Source organism: Rhopalosiphum padi, chromosome 3 (genome assembly GCF_020882245.1).
Source record: "Rhopalosiphum padi isolate XX-2018 chromosome 3, ASM2088224v1, whole genome shotgun sequence".
Lineage (NCBI taxonomy): Eukaryota > Metazoa > Arthropoda > Insecta > Hemiptera > Aphididae > Rhopalosiphum > Rhopalosiphum padi.
The window spans coordinates 58,492,059-58,507,437 of NC_083599.1; the positions used below are offsets into that span (position 1 = coordinate 58,492,059).

At 25.3% G+C, this 15,379-nt stretch overlaps 1 protein-coding gene across 4 annotated transcripts; it reads left to right on the forward strand.

Annotated features, from left to right (window-relative positions):
- The first annotated feature begins 213 nt into the window (after positions 1 to 213).
- LOC132924355 (F-BAR domain only protein 2) lies at positions 214 to 13,774 on the forward strand. 4 transcript variants are annotated; one of them, XM_060988605.1, is made up of 20 exons: positions 214 to 614; positions 3,158 to 3,249; positions 3,366 to 3,582; positions 3,659 to 3,916; positions 3,999 to 4,097; positions 4,225 to 4,321; positions 5,614 to 5,889; positions 6,819 to 6,908; positions 8,356 to 8,455; positions 8,514 to 8,638; positions 8,705 to 8,844; positions 8,905 to 8,978; positions 9,054 to 9,217; positions 9,279 to 9,400; positions 10,089 to 10,291; positions 11,428 to 11,583; positions 11,652 to 11,784; positions 11,846 to 12,051; positions 12,118 to 12,344; positions 12,675 to 13,774. In XM_060988605.1, exons 1-20 carry the CDS (start codon positions 585 to 587, stop codon positions 12,746 to 12,748), a joined length of 2,883 nt encoding a protein of 960 aa, XP_060844588.1. In that variant the 5' UTR covers positions 214 to 584; the 3' UTR covers positions 12,749 to 13,774. The 4 variants fall into 4 exon arrangements, with proteins under 4 accessions (XP_060844588.1, XP_060844590.1, XP_060844589.1 ...); XM_060988607.1 differs by having other exon boundaries at positions 215 to 614; positions 5,614 to 5,796; XM_060988606.1 differs by lacking the exon at positions 6,819 to 6,908 and having other exon boundaries at positions 215 to 614.
- The last annotated feature ends 1,605 nt before the right edge of the window (positions 13,775 to 15,379 follow it).

Below are 15,379 nucleotides of genomic sequence, written 5' to 3' on the forward strand. Positions count from 1 at the left end.
CGCACGCGCACCGTAATTATTTAACAAGTATCTACCGTACGTACATCACATAGACACACACCGACGGTGGAGGCGGCAACGCGGCGGCGGCGGTTACTGTGTCGGTAGTAGGCGTTTGCCGGAACGCTTCTGGTTTCTTCCATGACCGCATCGTGGGCGTGCTGCACCGCGGTATCGGAATGCCGTGTCGTTGCACCGGTGGCGGTTCGCGGGGCCGTCGAGAGGGCGTAAACTGTTTTTGGCTCGAGCGGTGATAGCGGGTCCGATAATTTTTTTATTCCACAATCAGTCAACCCCGTCTCCCTCGCACACAACACTAAATGTTAATGCGCTATCAGTCCCGTCGGTCGGTCCTCCTCGGCGTCGGACGAAACGACTGAATTTCGGTCCGGAGCTGCGTTTTTTCCAAAATCACTGCACTACTGCAGTCGTCCCGCTTGAGGCGTTACATAATTTCACGCGGACTACCGTTCAACAATCACTGTAAGTGCGATCACGCACACTGACGACAACACGGAAACGGCCCCACGTTTTCGTCACTCCCGTTTCGATTTTGGAATGACCAGTGCTACACGGCGTTCATCATGACTGTTGACTTTTGTGATTATTTCTGGGTAAATATCTTTCTTATCGATTGTCTCCGTGTTGATTAGCAATAATTGTCCAATCTACCTATCCTTATCCCTCGTTACCTAGTGTTGGATTTCACGGTTCCTGACATGTCTTAATCGTGTAATATACGTTGTAAACGCGCGCGCACACGCACACCCACACATTCATACTCAATCTAAATTGTTTCTTATAATGTGTGGTTAACTCCAATCAATAATAATTATATTTTTGACCTCCCTACTGCGTTTGATTTTTTTATTTATTTTATTCGATTTTGCTGTACCTACTTAATTGTTTTACCGAGCAATAATAATTTTCAGAGTGATCGATGTTCGATACTATACAGCGTCTTATTTCATCTACGTGTTTGTACGTCATATATTATTTATTCCCTATGATCAAAACTTAGGTTTTGTTGTAGTGTATGCATTTTAATCAACTAATAAAGAATCTATTGCCAGAATCATTTGATTAATATATAATGTAAATGTTAAAAAGAGACATGGTATTTTCTTTAAAAAATATAGATCATGAGAAAATTCTAATTATATTATTAGGTTTTTCTAGGACTTATTAGTTAGTATTTATATTAAAAGGTAGATAATAATGAGTCAAGTACTGGATTTTAACGCATGAAAACTCTCAAGATATGCTAGAATAAATATAACACGATATGCCTTACAACATTAAAAAATATACATGTTTAATTGTATGATTTTTTTACGATCTATATAATAAATAATAAAAGGTATACAGTGAAATTATAACAAACTGCACTTCTTTTTATAAATTATAAGTATTAAAAAAAACAAAATTGATAAAATAAGTATACTAACTTTTTACTGTTTATTTTAATTTACTCAAATTTATATACCTAACATTATAGTATGTTATGTATGTTTTTCATATCAATAACTTTGAAGCTTTTACCCTTCATCAGTCATAGGTCTTTTTGACTAACAATTTTCCAATTTCTTCAATAATATGTGTTTGGAATCTATTAATATTAAATTAATTTTAGTTTTTTATCATATAATATGTGGAATAATACTGTTTAAATATGGTATATTGGTCAATTTGACTATTGCAGCTAATAGATTTTATAAATCAAAATATATAAAATATATTAATAAAATACAAAAAATTACATTTATGTATAAAAGTATATCATCATATAATAAAAGCATTGTGATATCATAATACTTGATTGATTATAAATTTAAATTTATTATTTATCATAATTTAGTTAAGCCTGTTTAGGATGCCAGCATAGTATTTATCTCTCTCTAATCCACGCGCAACATAACAAATTAGAGTGAAATGACCTATTTTAGAATTTAAAGTTAAGAACATTATCTAAGGTATCTCATAAACGTTTTGCTATATTTTTATTTTAAAGCGAGTTATGAGTTTTTTAAGATGTATAAACAATTTACAATTTTAAAATACTTATAACTCGCTTTAAAAAAAAATATAATAAAACGCTTATGAGATGCCCTAGATAATGTTCTTAACTTTAAATTCTATAATAGGTCATTTCACTCTAGTTTGAGAAATTAATATAGCTATAGTAATTTTTGTGAACGGAAAATATGTTATGTTGCGCGTGAGTTAGAGAGAGATAACAAATACTACGCTACTATCCTCTTAAGTAAATCAAAGATACCTATTGCATAGTTTTTCAGGATTTCTCTGATGTTGGAGTTATTATCCAATATAATTTTATATTATTTTACCATTCATGAATCATGATAAAATTATACTTTGTTTTTATTATAGAACATTTATTCTTATTTAACTTAAATTTTTAGTTTGCCACTGTGGTTAAGAAGACTACAGTTGGTTGTGTTTTAAGGAGAAAAATATAGATAAATTAAAATGATATGATGTTATTTTAATGACTTATGAGCGTGTGTCAAGTAAATGAACATAACATATGTACTATAGTTATTAGTAGACCATCGATTAATGACTCATCACACATTTGCTATTATTTTAAAACAAATTAATATGAAGATTCTATTTCTTGACTGCAATTGTTTGACTATGGTTGAAAAGTTTTTTATTTTAATTTATTAACAAGCATAATCAACATTGATAAGCATTTTTAATTTCAAATATCACTATTTATTATAATACAAAAATATAATTTTTTCACTCATTAATGGTTTAGTTGAAAAACAAATGTTAAAAATTGCTTTGCTTAAAACATATTAACACTCTTATTTTGAGATGTTATATTTTAGTATGTAGTTCTTGTATGAATAAAAAAAGTTCTTCGTAATTCATATTTTAAATGTTAGTGATAAATTCTTATAATTATTTTTAAATTTAAGTTTGTTTAACATTTCTTTTGGATATCAATTTGGTACTTAACACTCATTAATAAATATAATTGTAGATTAGTTTCTTGATCTGTTAAATAAAATATACTAGGTCAGAGAGCATAATCAGAGAATAAACTATAAATCTAAATCCCTAAATGAAAAGAGAAATTTACACAGTTAACCTATGTATGCAAATTTTAATTTTCCAATTGTTGCAGGGTGAAAAAAATAATGGATTTGATATTTTGTACCATAATATGAAACATGGGTTGATTGCTAATAAGGATCTATCAGATTTTTTAAGAGAAAGGTAATTTTTTTTATGTAAATAATATAAACCATTTTCAAATAATATCTGAAATATACGTAGCATAATAATTACCTAAAGGCATATATTATACATAATGTTAATATTATTTTTATTAGGACTAACATTGAAGAAACATGTTCTAAATTACTTGCAAAGTTAGCTAAACAAACAAGTAGTAGTTCAAATACAGGAACATTCAATCCTTTATGGCAATTACTTCGTTTATCTATTGAGAAACTAACCACAATACATATGCAGATGGTACATAAAGTTTGTGAATTAGTAAAGGACGTTACTAAATACACTGATGAATTGCACAAAAAACATAAAACTGTAAGTATAAATTATAATTTACGACTGAAATTGTTATTTCTTATAATTTTTTTTTATGGTATAATAAATACTTAAGGTTAAAGAAGAACAAAGTGGAACCTTAGATGCAGTACAAGCCATTCAGTCAACCACATTGGCCTTACAAAAAGCTAAAGATATTTATTTACAAAAAGGTGGAGAATTAGATAAGCTTAGAAAAGATAATGCCTCTGCCAAGGAAATTGAAAAAGCCGAAGTAAAATTAAAAAAAGCTCAAGATGATTACAAAGTATTAGTTGAAAAATATAGTAATGTAAAAGAAGAATTTGAAAAAAAAATGAATATAGCATGCAAGGTTATACATTTTTATTTTTTTTTAAATATAATAATTATTGTTTCTTATACCAATTTAGTTAATTAAATTTTTTATAATATAGCTTTTTCAAGAAGTTGAACAATCACATCTGAAACAAATGAAAGATTTTCTCAATGTCTATACAGAGCTAATTGAAACTAATCATGAAGAAATTGGAAAGGTTAGTTAAAATTATAATTTTAATTTAGAATACAAGTCAATATGACTGTATAACTTTTGTAATCTATTAGTTAAATCAAATAAGTAACATATATTTATAAATTAATGATATATATTGTCATATCTAGGTACATGTTGAATTCAAAAAACAATGTTTAGAAATGACTGTGGACAAATTATTGGAGCAATTTGTTTTAACAAAATATACAGGATTAGAAAAACCAGGTACTTGGTATTTTACACATTATTAGGATTAGGATGTTCATGACCTTAAAAACTCAAAATATGTTTGAGCATATTTCAACATTAATTATCAAGGTGTGCCCTTAAAATAGTCAAGTATGACATAAAATGTTTTAAAAATTCTATTATTTATTATTAATTCAAAATAATATACTACCTATATACTTTTAATGGTTCTGGGTCAATCAACCAACAACTAAAATACTGATAATACTACACAACTACCGACTAGTTTCTGGAACATGATTACGATTTTTGTTGGACCTCAACTTTTGTCTTTCATCTATTCAAATTGTTGAGACTTGCCCTTTATACATATTTATAAAAAATTTTTCACAATTTAAATTAAAGAGCTCATCTCTATTTTTATCTTGCCTCATTAAAAATATCCTTTGACAACTAATTTTTCTCGGCTTTGTTATGATAGGACAATATTTCTCTATTTTACCTTTATTATATAAAATATGCACAGAGACTGCATGTATCTTCAATGGCTCAACTAAATTTTCACAGTCGGAAAAAGATATCATGTTAAATGAGTGTTCGTTGTCCCTTTATAAAATGTTTCGATTAGATAAAAACATAAAATGTATTTGGATGGTTTAATCATTTTATAACCAGTTTATTTTTGAAATGTTATAATCTCCAATAATTTTGTTGTTAACCAGATTATTTTTAATCTTTATCAAATATAAGTGCTAATTTTAAAAATTTTCAGCAATATTTACTTTTATAATATTTGGCCTTTATATCTTAAACCACATTTAAATATTCATTTTTAATATTAATTATGGGCAGATATTTTAAATAAGAATATAAAATAAAAGTTAAATTAAATGGACTACAATACTACATATTATATTATTGTCAGTTGTCCTGTCAGTCGATTGTCTCTCTCTCGCTTTTAATAGATTATGAATATGAATTACATGTTTTTATATTTATGTGCTTGCCTGAGCCATGAGTATGAAACTTATGTAGTGTACCTTACATGATAAATTCAATAATAAAATATTATATGTAAAATTTTAAGAAAAATAACATAATATTGTATAAAACTATGTATGGTAAATATAATTACAACTGCCTCTAAGTCAAACTTTTTGTATTTATAATTTTTGCTACAATAATTTATTATGCTCGAATAAAAGAAAAATAATAATAATAAAAGAAAGTAATTTAGTAATAAACATACTAACCTTACACATTATACTTAGTAGATGTATGTTTTTAATTGTATTTAACTTATAATAAATTGTATTTGTCTTTATAAGAAAACATCGAATTTGAGGAAGTTTGTCTGAATAGCACTACTAGTAGTTTGAATCAGGTTCCGGACTCGTCAAGCGATTCAAAATCAATTCAAGGAACCAATTCACCAGTCTTTACGAGTACACCACAAAATTCATGTGCAGCTAGTGTAGCGTCTGAAAAGCCTTCTACGGCAAAACGTGAAGGTAATTGCCGTGTAAGGGACAAGAAAGATGCTACCAATTACCAGTCCTCCAGAGCAACATCCTTACTCAATATCTTCATCTCCAACTCCCATGGTATGTTCATTTAACAATAAATTTTTTTCAACCTCGCAATTGGCCTACCGGAACTGCTATTATAGTAGAATTTTTTTCTGCACCGTACCAGCAATCGGTAATATCAAACATCTTTTTAGTTGCTTTATACGATTATGTTTGTATACTAGTTTGTATTACTTGACCAATTCCCTTAATATATTAGTGTTCATTTTCTTCTGTCTTTTAAAATCAGTTTTTCATTTCATTACTCACAAACACTTGAAATTTAGTTGTATTAAAATTATTTTGATTTTGCCAACATAATTTTTATTCTACCTGTATTGATAATCAAAACAAACATTTATTTGAAACTGTACTTGATTATATCTAAAAGGAAAACAGATGTATAGAAATAATAAAAAATCAATACAACATTTATAAATGTTAATAAATTTGAAAAATATTACATTACTGTTATATTGAAGTATTCTATACAATAAATCTATATGTTGTTGTATAACTAATGTATATTCATTTACAAATTAATGATGAAATTATCACGCATTAATTTTGTCATTGTTATATATTATTAGTTATCTATAAATTGATAGTATTTCGTAGTAATTTGTATTTGTAATAATTGTTGATTTGATTTCATAAACTACATTTATCGGTTTTTAAATATATTTTTGGAAAGAAAAACATTTACAATTTCTAAGTGATATTTCTTCATTTTATTGTTTTCATTAATCGTTTATAATAATTATTTTATACATTTTTATTCATATTAAATAACTGTAATGACATATTAAAAAATATTAAGTACAATATTTATGCTGTTCAAAATGTACTTATCATTGATCATTATTCATTATTGTCCTGCCAAATTATGTATAATGCATGCATATTATTTATGTAAATTAATCATAAGCTTTTGTGTTGTTATTTAAGTAAAAGCTGTGTTACAGGTGCTTTTTCAAAATCAAACAGAACTGTGAGTTTAAGTGCTGATCACACAGCTTATTCACTTCCTCAGAATTCTATTCGTGGATCAAAATGTAATTTGTGTTTATTATTATTGATCCTTAGGTATAAAGTTTCTTGCATGTTTACATATTTTTGTAGCATTTTCCTTTAGATCAATGAAGTATGCTCCCTTCTTAAGCGCTATATTCAGATTTATTTGAGTTCTTATTCTTGATATATACTGTTTAAGCAAATATATGAATGAAGTAAGTTTCAGATAAATTAAATTTGATAGTTAATAACTAAATAATTGAAATAATAATTTAGGTATACAATATTTTTTTAATTTTGTTTAAAATATTTAATGGGAATACAAAAGTATATTGTTGATGAATACATTAGTATTTAGTTGTTATTCTGAAACATATATTATACTTATACAGTTTATTTATCATAATATTTCTTTGAAGCAAATTATCTATGTTTAATACAATTTTATAATAATGATTAAATGCAATTCTACGCTCTTATGTATTTATTGTTTCTACAAATAACATTTTTGAATAATAATATATTTTTCTATCTGAAATAGCATTTGGATTTAAACCATTAATTTTTTTATATTCTGAACTAAATTAATTAATTTAAAATAGAAGATGTTTTTTATTTTATTAGAAATTGTATTATGTGTTTATTATTGCGTTTAATCATAAAGTAATCAAATTCATTAATCAAAAATTAGTCACTTTTATATTAAGGAGAATGGTCAAAATAGTATACAATTTTTTTCTGTCGTTAAGGTATTTTATGAACATTTTTTATGCATCAGTTATATTCAATATAAATCATTAAATAAATTTTTAACATAATCTTCAAAAAAAATTTAACTTTTAACATTAATTATTTAGTTTAGTTAGTACTTAAATTATATTATTTGTTTTTAAAGTTATCAATAAATACACTAATTCATATTTTTTTTAAACATATTTTTGGATTATTTTTGCGAGTTAAGGCTCATATATAAATCATTACAGTTAACATGCTTTAATACTAAAAATTATATCTTTTTTATTAACATATCTTTATATTTAGCATGCTGTCATACAAGTACACAACCTTCAAGTTAACTAATTTCAAGGTGGCCAAATATATTATAAGGCGGCTATAAGTATATTTTATTATTTCATATTAACTATAGAACATTCCAAAACAAATTTCTTTTATCCTTTATACATCCTTTGAAATGGCTTTTATTGTTGCATTTGTTATAAATTATTACCTATATTATTTATTTAATTTTAATACAATTTTATTTTATTGTAGTTGCATGTATGTTTTTCACAGTTATTTTATCATTAGTATTATTTATTGAGATGATACTTAAGTGCCAAATACAAAGAGAATGTTTAGTATTTTAAAATATTAAATTTGTTTTTACTTTACCATTATTATACTTTTATACTACCATCTCTTTGTATTATTTGCTCAATGGTTTGTATTTGCCGAGTAATTTGGTAAAAGAAATAAATATATGTTCAGGGTTTTTAAGAAGTAGAAGAGACAAACGTAAAGAAAAGAAAACAAAAAAGAAAAAGGATTCTGGTAGTGAAACAATTGGCAAAGAAGATAAATCTGACAAGTAAAACTTTTTTATCAAATAAATTGTATTTTAAACTAAATTATGGTTTAATTTTCAGTGAAGAAAAAGAAGAAGAGTCGAAAAATTGTGCTCCAGAAATAGATGATGAAGGATATTGTATTCAGCCATCCGGACAATGGACTGTTGACAAAGAAGAGACATTTGATTCTTCTTCTGATTCAGGTTCTTAGTTTTTACTTGTAACTCAAAACTATGCATACTTACTTATTATAAATAATAATTGTACAGATGAAGAAAGAGATAAAAGACTACATGTTGAGATAAAACCATTAAGCAATGGGGCAGGTCCAATCAGTGCAAGTGTTGATGAATTAAGAGCCACTGTTGAAAACATATCGTTATTACCTTTAGGAACACATACTTTAAAGGTAAATAAAAAAACAAAAAAAAAAAATGTATCAAATCTTACTTTAATTTATAATTTTTAGAATCGGCGAGGATCAGTTAATGATGATGGTACCATGAAACGTTCTAAATCTGTTTCTCAACAATTGAATTCTGCGTAAGCAATATTTCAATAATACGTTTATTATTTGTTATATATATTATAATAGTACAATTATTATTTAAATTTTAGGAAAATAAGTAATGATCTGATAGGATTGAATTTGTTTCAACCCAGCGAGCCCACTCCAAACCCAGTTCAGCAGAGTAATTCATTGAATAGTCCTACATTATCTTTAACTAATAAATCCATTTCTCCGCCAAATGTTTTTCCTGTGGTTTCAAGATATGCTGCAGGTAATACAATTTATACAATGCTATAGTAAAAAGATAATATAATAATAATATAAATTTTTAGACCTAGGCGATTTGTTTTTTGATGTTGGAGATGCTCAACAGTCTACTCCAAAACAGGGGCCTCCATCAACCACTCCTCCAGTGTGTTCTATTTCTATTCCTCGTCCTCCTTCAAGACGTGAGGTAATCAGAGTTATTTAAATAATAATATGATGGATACTAGATATTTTACTAAGATTAATTTTTAAACATTCAACCAACACAAATGAATGTGTCACATCCAATTCCCAGAACAGAATTACATTTTTTCCCAGCGCGTAAAGTAAATACATAATTTACAAATGATATCATAAATACAATCATTTTATAATGTTAGCTTTAATATTGGGGTCAATTTAACTTAATATCAAGAATATTATTTAGGGCATCACAAAGGCTTTTATTGATATTTTATTTTTTAAGCGAGTTATAGTTGTATAAAATATGAAAACTTTAGAATGATCCTAACTCACTTTAAAATAAAATTATCAATAAAATTCTATGTGATGTCTTAGATAATAATCTTACCATCAATAATATACAGTATCGATCAAATATTGAATATCACAATTAAAAGTTGTTTTTAATTTTAAAAATGTAATACCTATGTATAGTTTGTTTTTGTTATTTGGATATACAAAATGATCAAACAAGTTCCGTATTACTAAATTTCTGTGTACATTTTCTAAAAATGTGTGTGTGATTACAGTGTAAAAATGCAGTTTTTGTGAACTGGAATTTTCAAGTTTTATGAAATGGATATGACATATATATTGTACAAAAATTATATATTTCTAACTAGTTAAAATAAATTTTTTGTTATTGAATATAGAACAATGGACCTCGTAATCAACTTAGTCCAATAAGTATTGGTAGAACAGACAGTGTGTCAAGCCTTGATTTTCGATCTTCCGGGGTTTTAGGACCATCCAGAGGACCATCACCATTAACAATTGGATTATGTGATTCTATTCCACTGGCCGTTGCGTTTCATGAAATAATCCATGCATATTTCAAAGGATCAAATGAATCAAGGTGTTATTTTAAAATATTTTAAAAATATTTATTATTAAAACAAAAGCTATGATGTTTAGTGTAAAAATAAGACTGAATGAATAAAATAATCTTTTAGTACTTTAACATTGTGATATAATTGATATTTTATTATGATAAGTAAACAGAGAATATTTGGTACTTAATACTGCTAATTATTTACTTATTAAGAAAATTTTTATAGAGATATAGAATTGTGAGACTAACACTTAATATATTAATAAATATTTTAAGTTTAGTATAGAAATAATCTCTCCAAGTAAATTTTTAAAGATCTGAGTCCAATAGTTTCGATTTACTTAGTATAATACAATATATAATCACAATTTTATAATGGTATATAATTTTTTTCATAGAATATTATTAAGGAATCTTATTGTGATATCATTAATTTAAATTTTATATTTTTTTTTCATTTTTCCAAGTTTATTCTTCATTGAAACTGATTTGTTATAAACCACTAATATTGGTATATAAAGTTATTATGTGTGATAGAACAACTACAGAACAGACCAACTCTCAAGTAAATGATAGCACCATCAATCATCAATATTTTGGCATCCCCTCACTTTATGGCTTGTATAAATAGTGGTCTGAGCATATTGTGGATACAGAATAGTTTATATTTACTGTCATATTGTTTATTTTTATAATTTTTTCCCCATAAAAATAGCCACATTTTGCTTCATAACTTTTAGTTCTACTTATGTTTTCACTATTAAGAGGACGTTCAATGTAACGTTAAAACATAAAATGTGTTCTGCTGAATGCAAATTTGCTATGATGTACGTTAATAAAACTGAGACAACATATGCGGGTATAACGTCCTTTTAACAAAATGTTTACAAAAGTATAATTTGCATAATATTTCTAATATTTTGTAGAATATTAAAAATAAACAAGCTTAATGGTTGGTTAGTTAATGAACAAAACAACATCATTTACACAGTTTAAATTGGCAAACTATGCTTCCAGATGTGTTATAGTTGAACTTCTATCTTTATTTTTATATAGCTCGTATCAAAATTATTTTTAGATAAATCAACATCATAATAAAATATAAACAAATTAATTATTACAGTTATGTCAGTCAGATTATTATTAAAATGTTATTTCAGATGTCAAGTAAAAATGTTTGGAGATATGATGGTATCATTCCCTGCGGGTATTGCAAATATTTTAGCAAATAATCCCAATCCAGCAAAATTATCATTTCGTTTGAAGAACACTGCTCGGGTGGAAAATATTCTTCCAAACAAACAATTAGTTATAACGTAAGAAAATAATATAACAATAAATATCAAAAATAAAATTTATTTTCAATGTTTTTTTGTTATTTCAGTGATAGTCCATTTACATCTACTGATTCAACTGTTTATGAGTTCAATATGCCTGCTCTAACTTCATTATTACGCAAACAATTTGAGCAAAATCCTTCTGCATCTTATTTTAATGTTGATATCCTTAAATATCAAGTTAGTGTTATTAGTATCATGATTAATTAAACATTTTATAATTTTATATTTTACGTTATAGGTAAAATTACACAATACTGCAGCCGGTTCATGTCCGTTCCAATTAGTTTCATTTTACAAATGCAGTAATACTTATACAGATCTTAAAATTGGTTACAAGTTTAATAGTCACTCCATGAGTGTTCCTTCCCCTTTGCTGAATGTTACTGTTTCTGCTAATTTAAATTCAGCCATACGTAATATGCAGTCCAAGCCAACTGCACAATGGTAATTTTGATTTACTTCAATTTTGTGAATCGATATTTTTTTAAATTGTTTTAAACATATTTATAGGGCACCAGATACCAAAACAGTAAGCTGGAGGTTTGCGGAACTTGCTCAATATTCTGAAAGTCAAGGTTCTGGTTCACTAAAAGCAAGATTTGAAGTTGATAGCTTATGCCCTATATCAACAATAGTAACTCAGTTTAACTGTGAGGGTACTACATTATCTGGAGTAGAATTTGAACTAGCGAGCAGTGGTTATAGAGTATCGTTGATCAAAAGACGTTTTGTTGCTGGTAAATTTTTAATATCAATTATTCTACTTACCTAAAAAAATAATCTTAATTAACTTTATAGTATTATAAACTGGTATTAATTAAAGTATTTATTTGTATAAATATTGATTAAAAATTCTTTTTAATTTATCATTTTTATTTTTCAACTGAGATCCGTTTTAGACTTAGATAAGTTAAAATCAGGTTATTTTTATACATAATATAACAATTAGTTTTATTTCATTTTTTTTCTAATAACTGAAAGTTTCCACTGATTTTTTACATATAAAATAATCATATCCTGTTTAATAAGAATATATTTGACTAATTTATAATAATTAATTTTTTCAGGTAAATATATATGTGATGGTGAACCAGATCCCAAAAGTTCTACTCAACATTCCACTGTGTCATCAGATTGTTAATTATCAGTTACTTTATTATTTGTTTTTATTTATATTTTTTATATTATTTAAACTCGAGTATTATAATCTCAACAAATATTTTTTGTTGATAATGTTTTTCTTTGGTATATCAGTACACATCTTTTATTTTCATAAAATAATTAACACTATACAAATTAACTTCAGCTTTAACTTATTTTATCATATTCTCTTAATACAGAATTATAATTACTGTTATGTAATTATTTTGCTATTAAATAAAACTGTCTGATAGTAATTTTACAGTATTATATACCAGTTTAAAATTACTTTTTTTTTTAAAAAATGAACGTAATAAGAAGAATGATTTTAAATATTAATGTTTGTGTATTATATAAAACTATATTTTAATTCCATTTTAATATACATTTCTAACTGAATTAGAGACCGTTTAATTACTCAGCTTTAGTCAATTAAAACATATCCTTAAAGTAATAATGAATGAGACAAATAGTTGAATTAAAAACAAATTGTTTTTAAGTTAATTCAGATATAAACGTTGAAATTTTGCTTATAAATGTGTTTTTAAAATAAATAAATACTGAAATAATAATACTCTTCTGTATATTTAAACTAATATATTTATACTTATTTTATATTATTCCATTTAAAATTAGCAATAATCAAATTTATCTTCTAGTTAACTATTTTATATGTAAACCAAAACAAAAAACAATAGATCTGATTGTAAAATCTCTTTTTGTCATTATTATTATTATTATTATTATTATTTTTTTTTTTTTTATTGTTGTGATAAAATTATCAATATTAAGGCTCTATTTATGCTTCCTTGTTAAACTAGTTAGTTTTTGATAACAACGTTGCATGTTATCTAATTTTGGATTTGTGATTATAATGTGGATTTACAGATAATACCTTCTCAGACACCTGTATTAGGTTAACTGTATTTTTAATTTGTTAATTTGGACCAATTTATTATGTAGATGTACCTAAACAATTTACATTAATAATTTAGATTTAAAAATCAAAATTTTTATTTAAAATTAATTTGTTGGTATTTTTATTTTTTAATACAATAGTATTACATAAAATGTTCTGTGCTCTGAAACGATATTTATTTGTGTGCTCTGAAACAATATTTATTTGTGGCTCAAAAAAAAAGTTAACTGGTAATATTATTATATTATTAATGTATGTGAAGATTACTATTTTTTTAGATTTAATATATTGTATATATATATATTATTACATACACAAATATATCAAATAAATATACTTATCCATATAAATATATTTTCTTTTATTATATTATTACATAATATTTAAGCTTAATAATTATAATATAATTTAAAATGGAACAATATATTATACATGACACTTTTAGGTTTCTGCAAATATTACCAGAAAAGGTTACAAATTTTAATATTGATTAAAAGGTTTTATTTAAACATACATTTATAACTATACTCAATTATTTTAGTAATATTTATTTGATGGTTTTTTTTTATATAGCAATAATATTAAATAAAAAATTATCAAGTTACAATTATAAATATGCTGCCGTGCTGGTTTTTGTTTTTAGTTCCAGGGTTTTTAATAAAAATATTTACCTAACCTAATCTAACCTATGTATTTTAACTTATAATATTGTTATTTTAATTTAAATAATAATTTTTCAATATTTTTTCTTTTATCATTTACTAAAATCAGTAAAATCTCTTGGTCGAAGCATATTGTATTTTTACTTTCATTTTAATTAGTGAATTGTGTATAATTTTACAAAAATCAGTGAGTATAAACGACTGTATGGTTACACACGTTTTTCATGACTAATAACAATTTGAATTTGACGTTGGTTGTCCCTTTCACACCATAGTAACAATATGAGTTAATTTTTTTAATTCTTGAAAAAAAATTTGAAAAATTCCATCTTTAATTAAATTGTTATTATCTATTCACGATATTATATTAGAGTATTAAATTAATTTTGAGGTATTTATAGACAATTATTGAAGTTTTTGATTTTACTCATTGTTGAAACAACAATGGAAACACTAATTATGTTGATAAAAAATTATATACTTATTCAAAATTTATTTTGAGTTAAAAAGAGTGTCGAAACTCTACCTATTTAATTAAAATATACATACCTACATATTAGGTACCTACTAGTTATTTTGATATAACTTTTTTAAATCTTATTCGTAGGAAATTTAAACTTTTTGGCATTAGATATATCGTTTTCCTATACACAATGACATATTGTAATAATTTAAATTAATTTTAAACTACCTATTTATACAATACACGTATGTTTTGACTCAATAATGGCTATAGTAACTTATTATATTGACATATTGTGTTCTGTATGTTAAACATTTAATTATGGTTAGTTGCAATTTTCCTAAACTTCGTGGCTCCCTAGCTCTTTTAGATTATTATCTCATATTAAATTTAGGTAAAAATGATCTTTTAAAATTTTAAATGAATGATCTGTGTTAGAAAACTCAAAAAAAAAATAGGTAGATTATTTTAACTCTACTGATAATGATTAATATCTATTTGAATTCAAAGGACAAGATCATAAGTTTTTGTACCTGATGATATGTACACTTTTTTACAAAATGGTAACTATAGAATATAGTATTATTT

Coding starts and splice junctions, on each gene's coding strand:
- LOC132924355 (XM_060988605.1), top strand. CDS start 585: ATGACTGTTGACTTTTGTGATTATTTCTGG. Junction 8,979..9,053: donor TCTCAACAATTGAATTCTGC/GTAAGCAATATT, acceptor TTTAAATTTTAG/GAAAATAAGTAATGATCTGA. Junction 9,218..9,278: donor GGTTTCAAGATATGCTGCAG/GTAATACAATTT, acceptor ATAAATTTTTAG/ACCTAGGCGATTTGTTTTTT.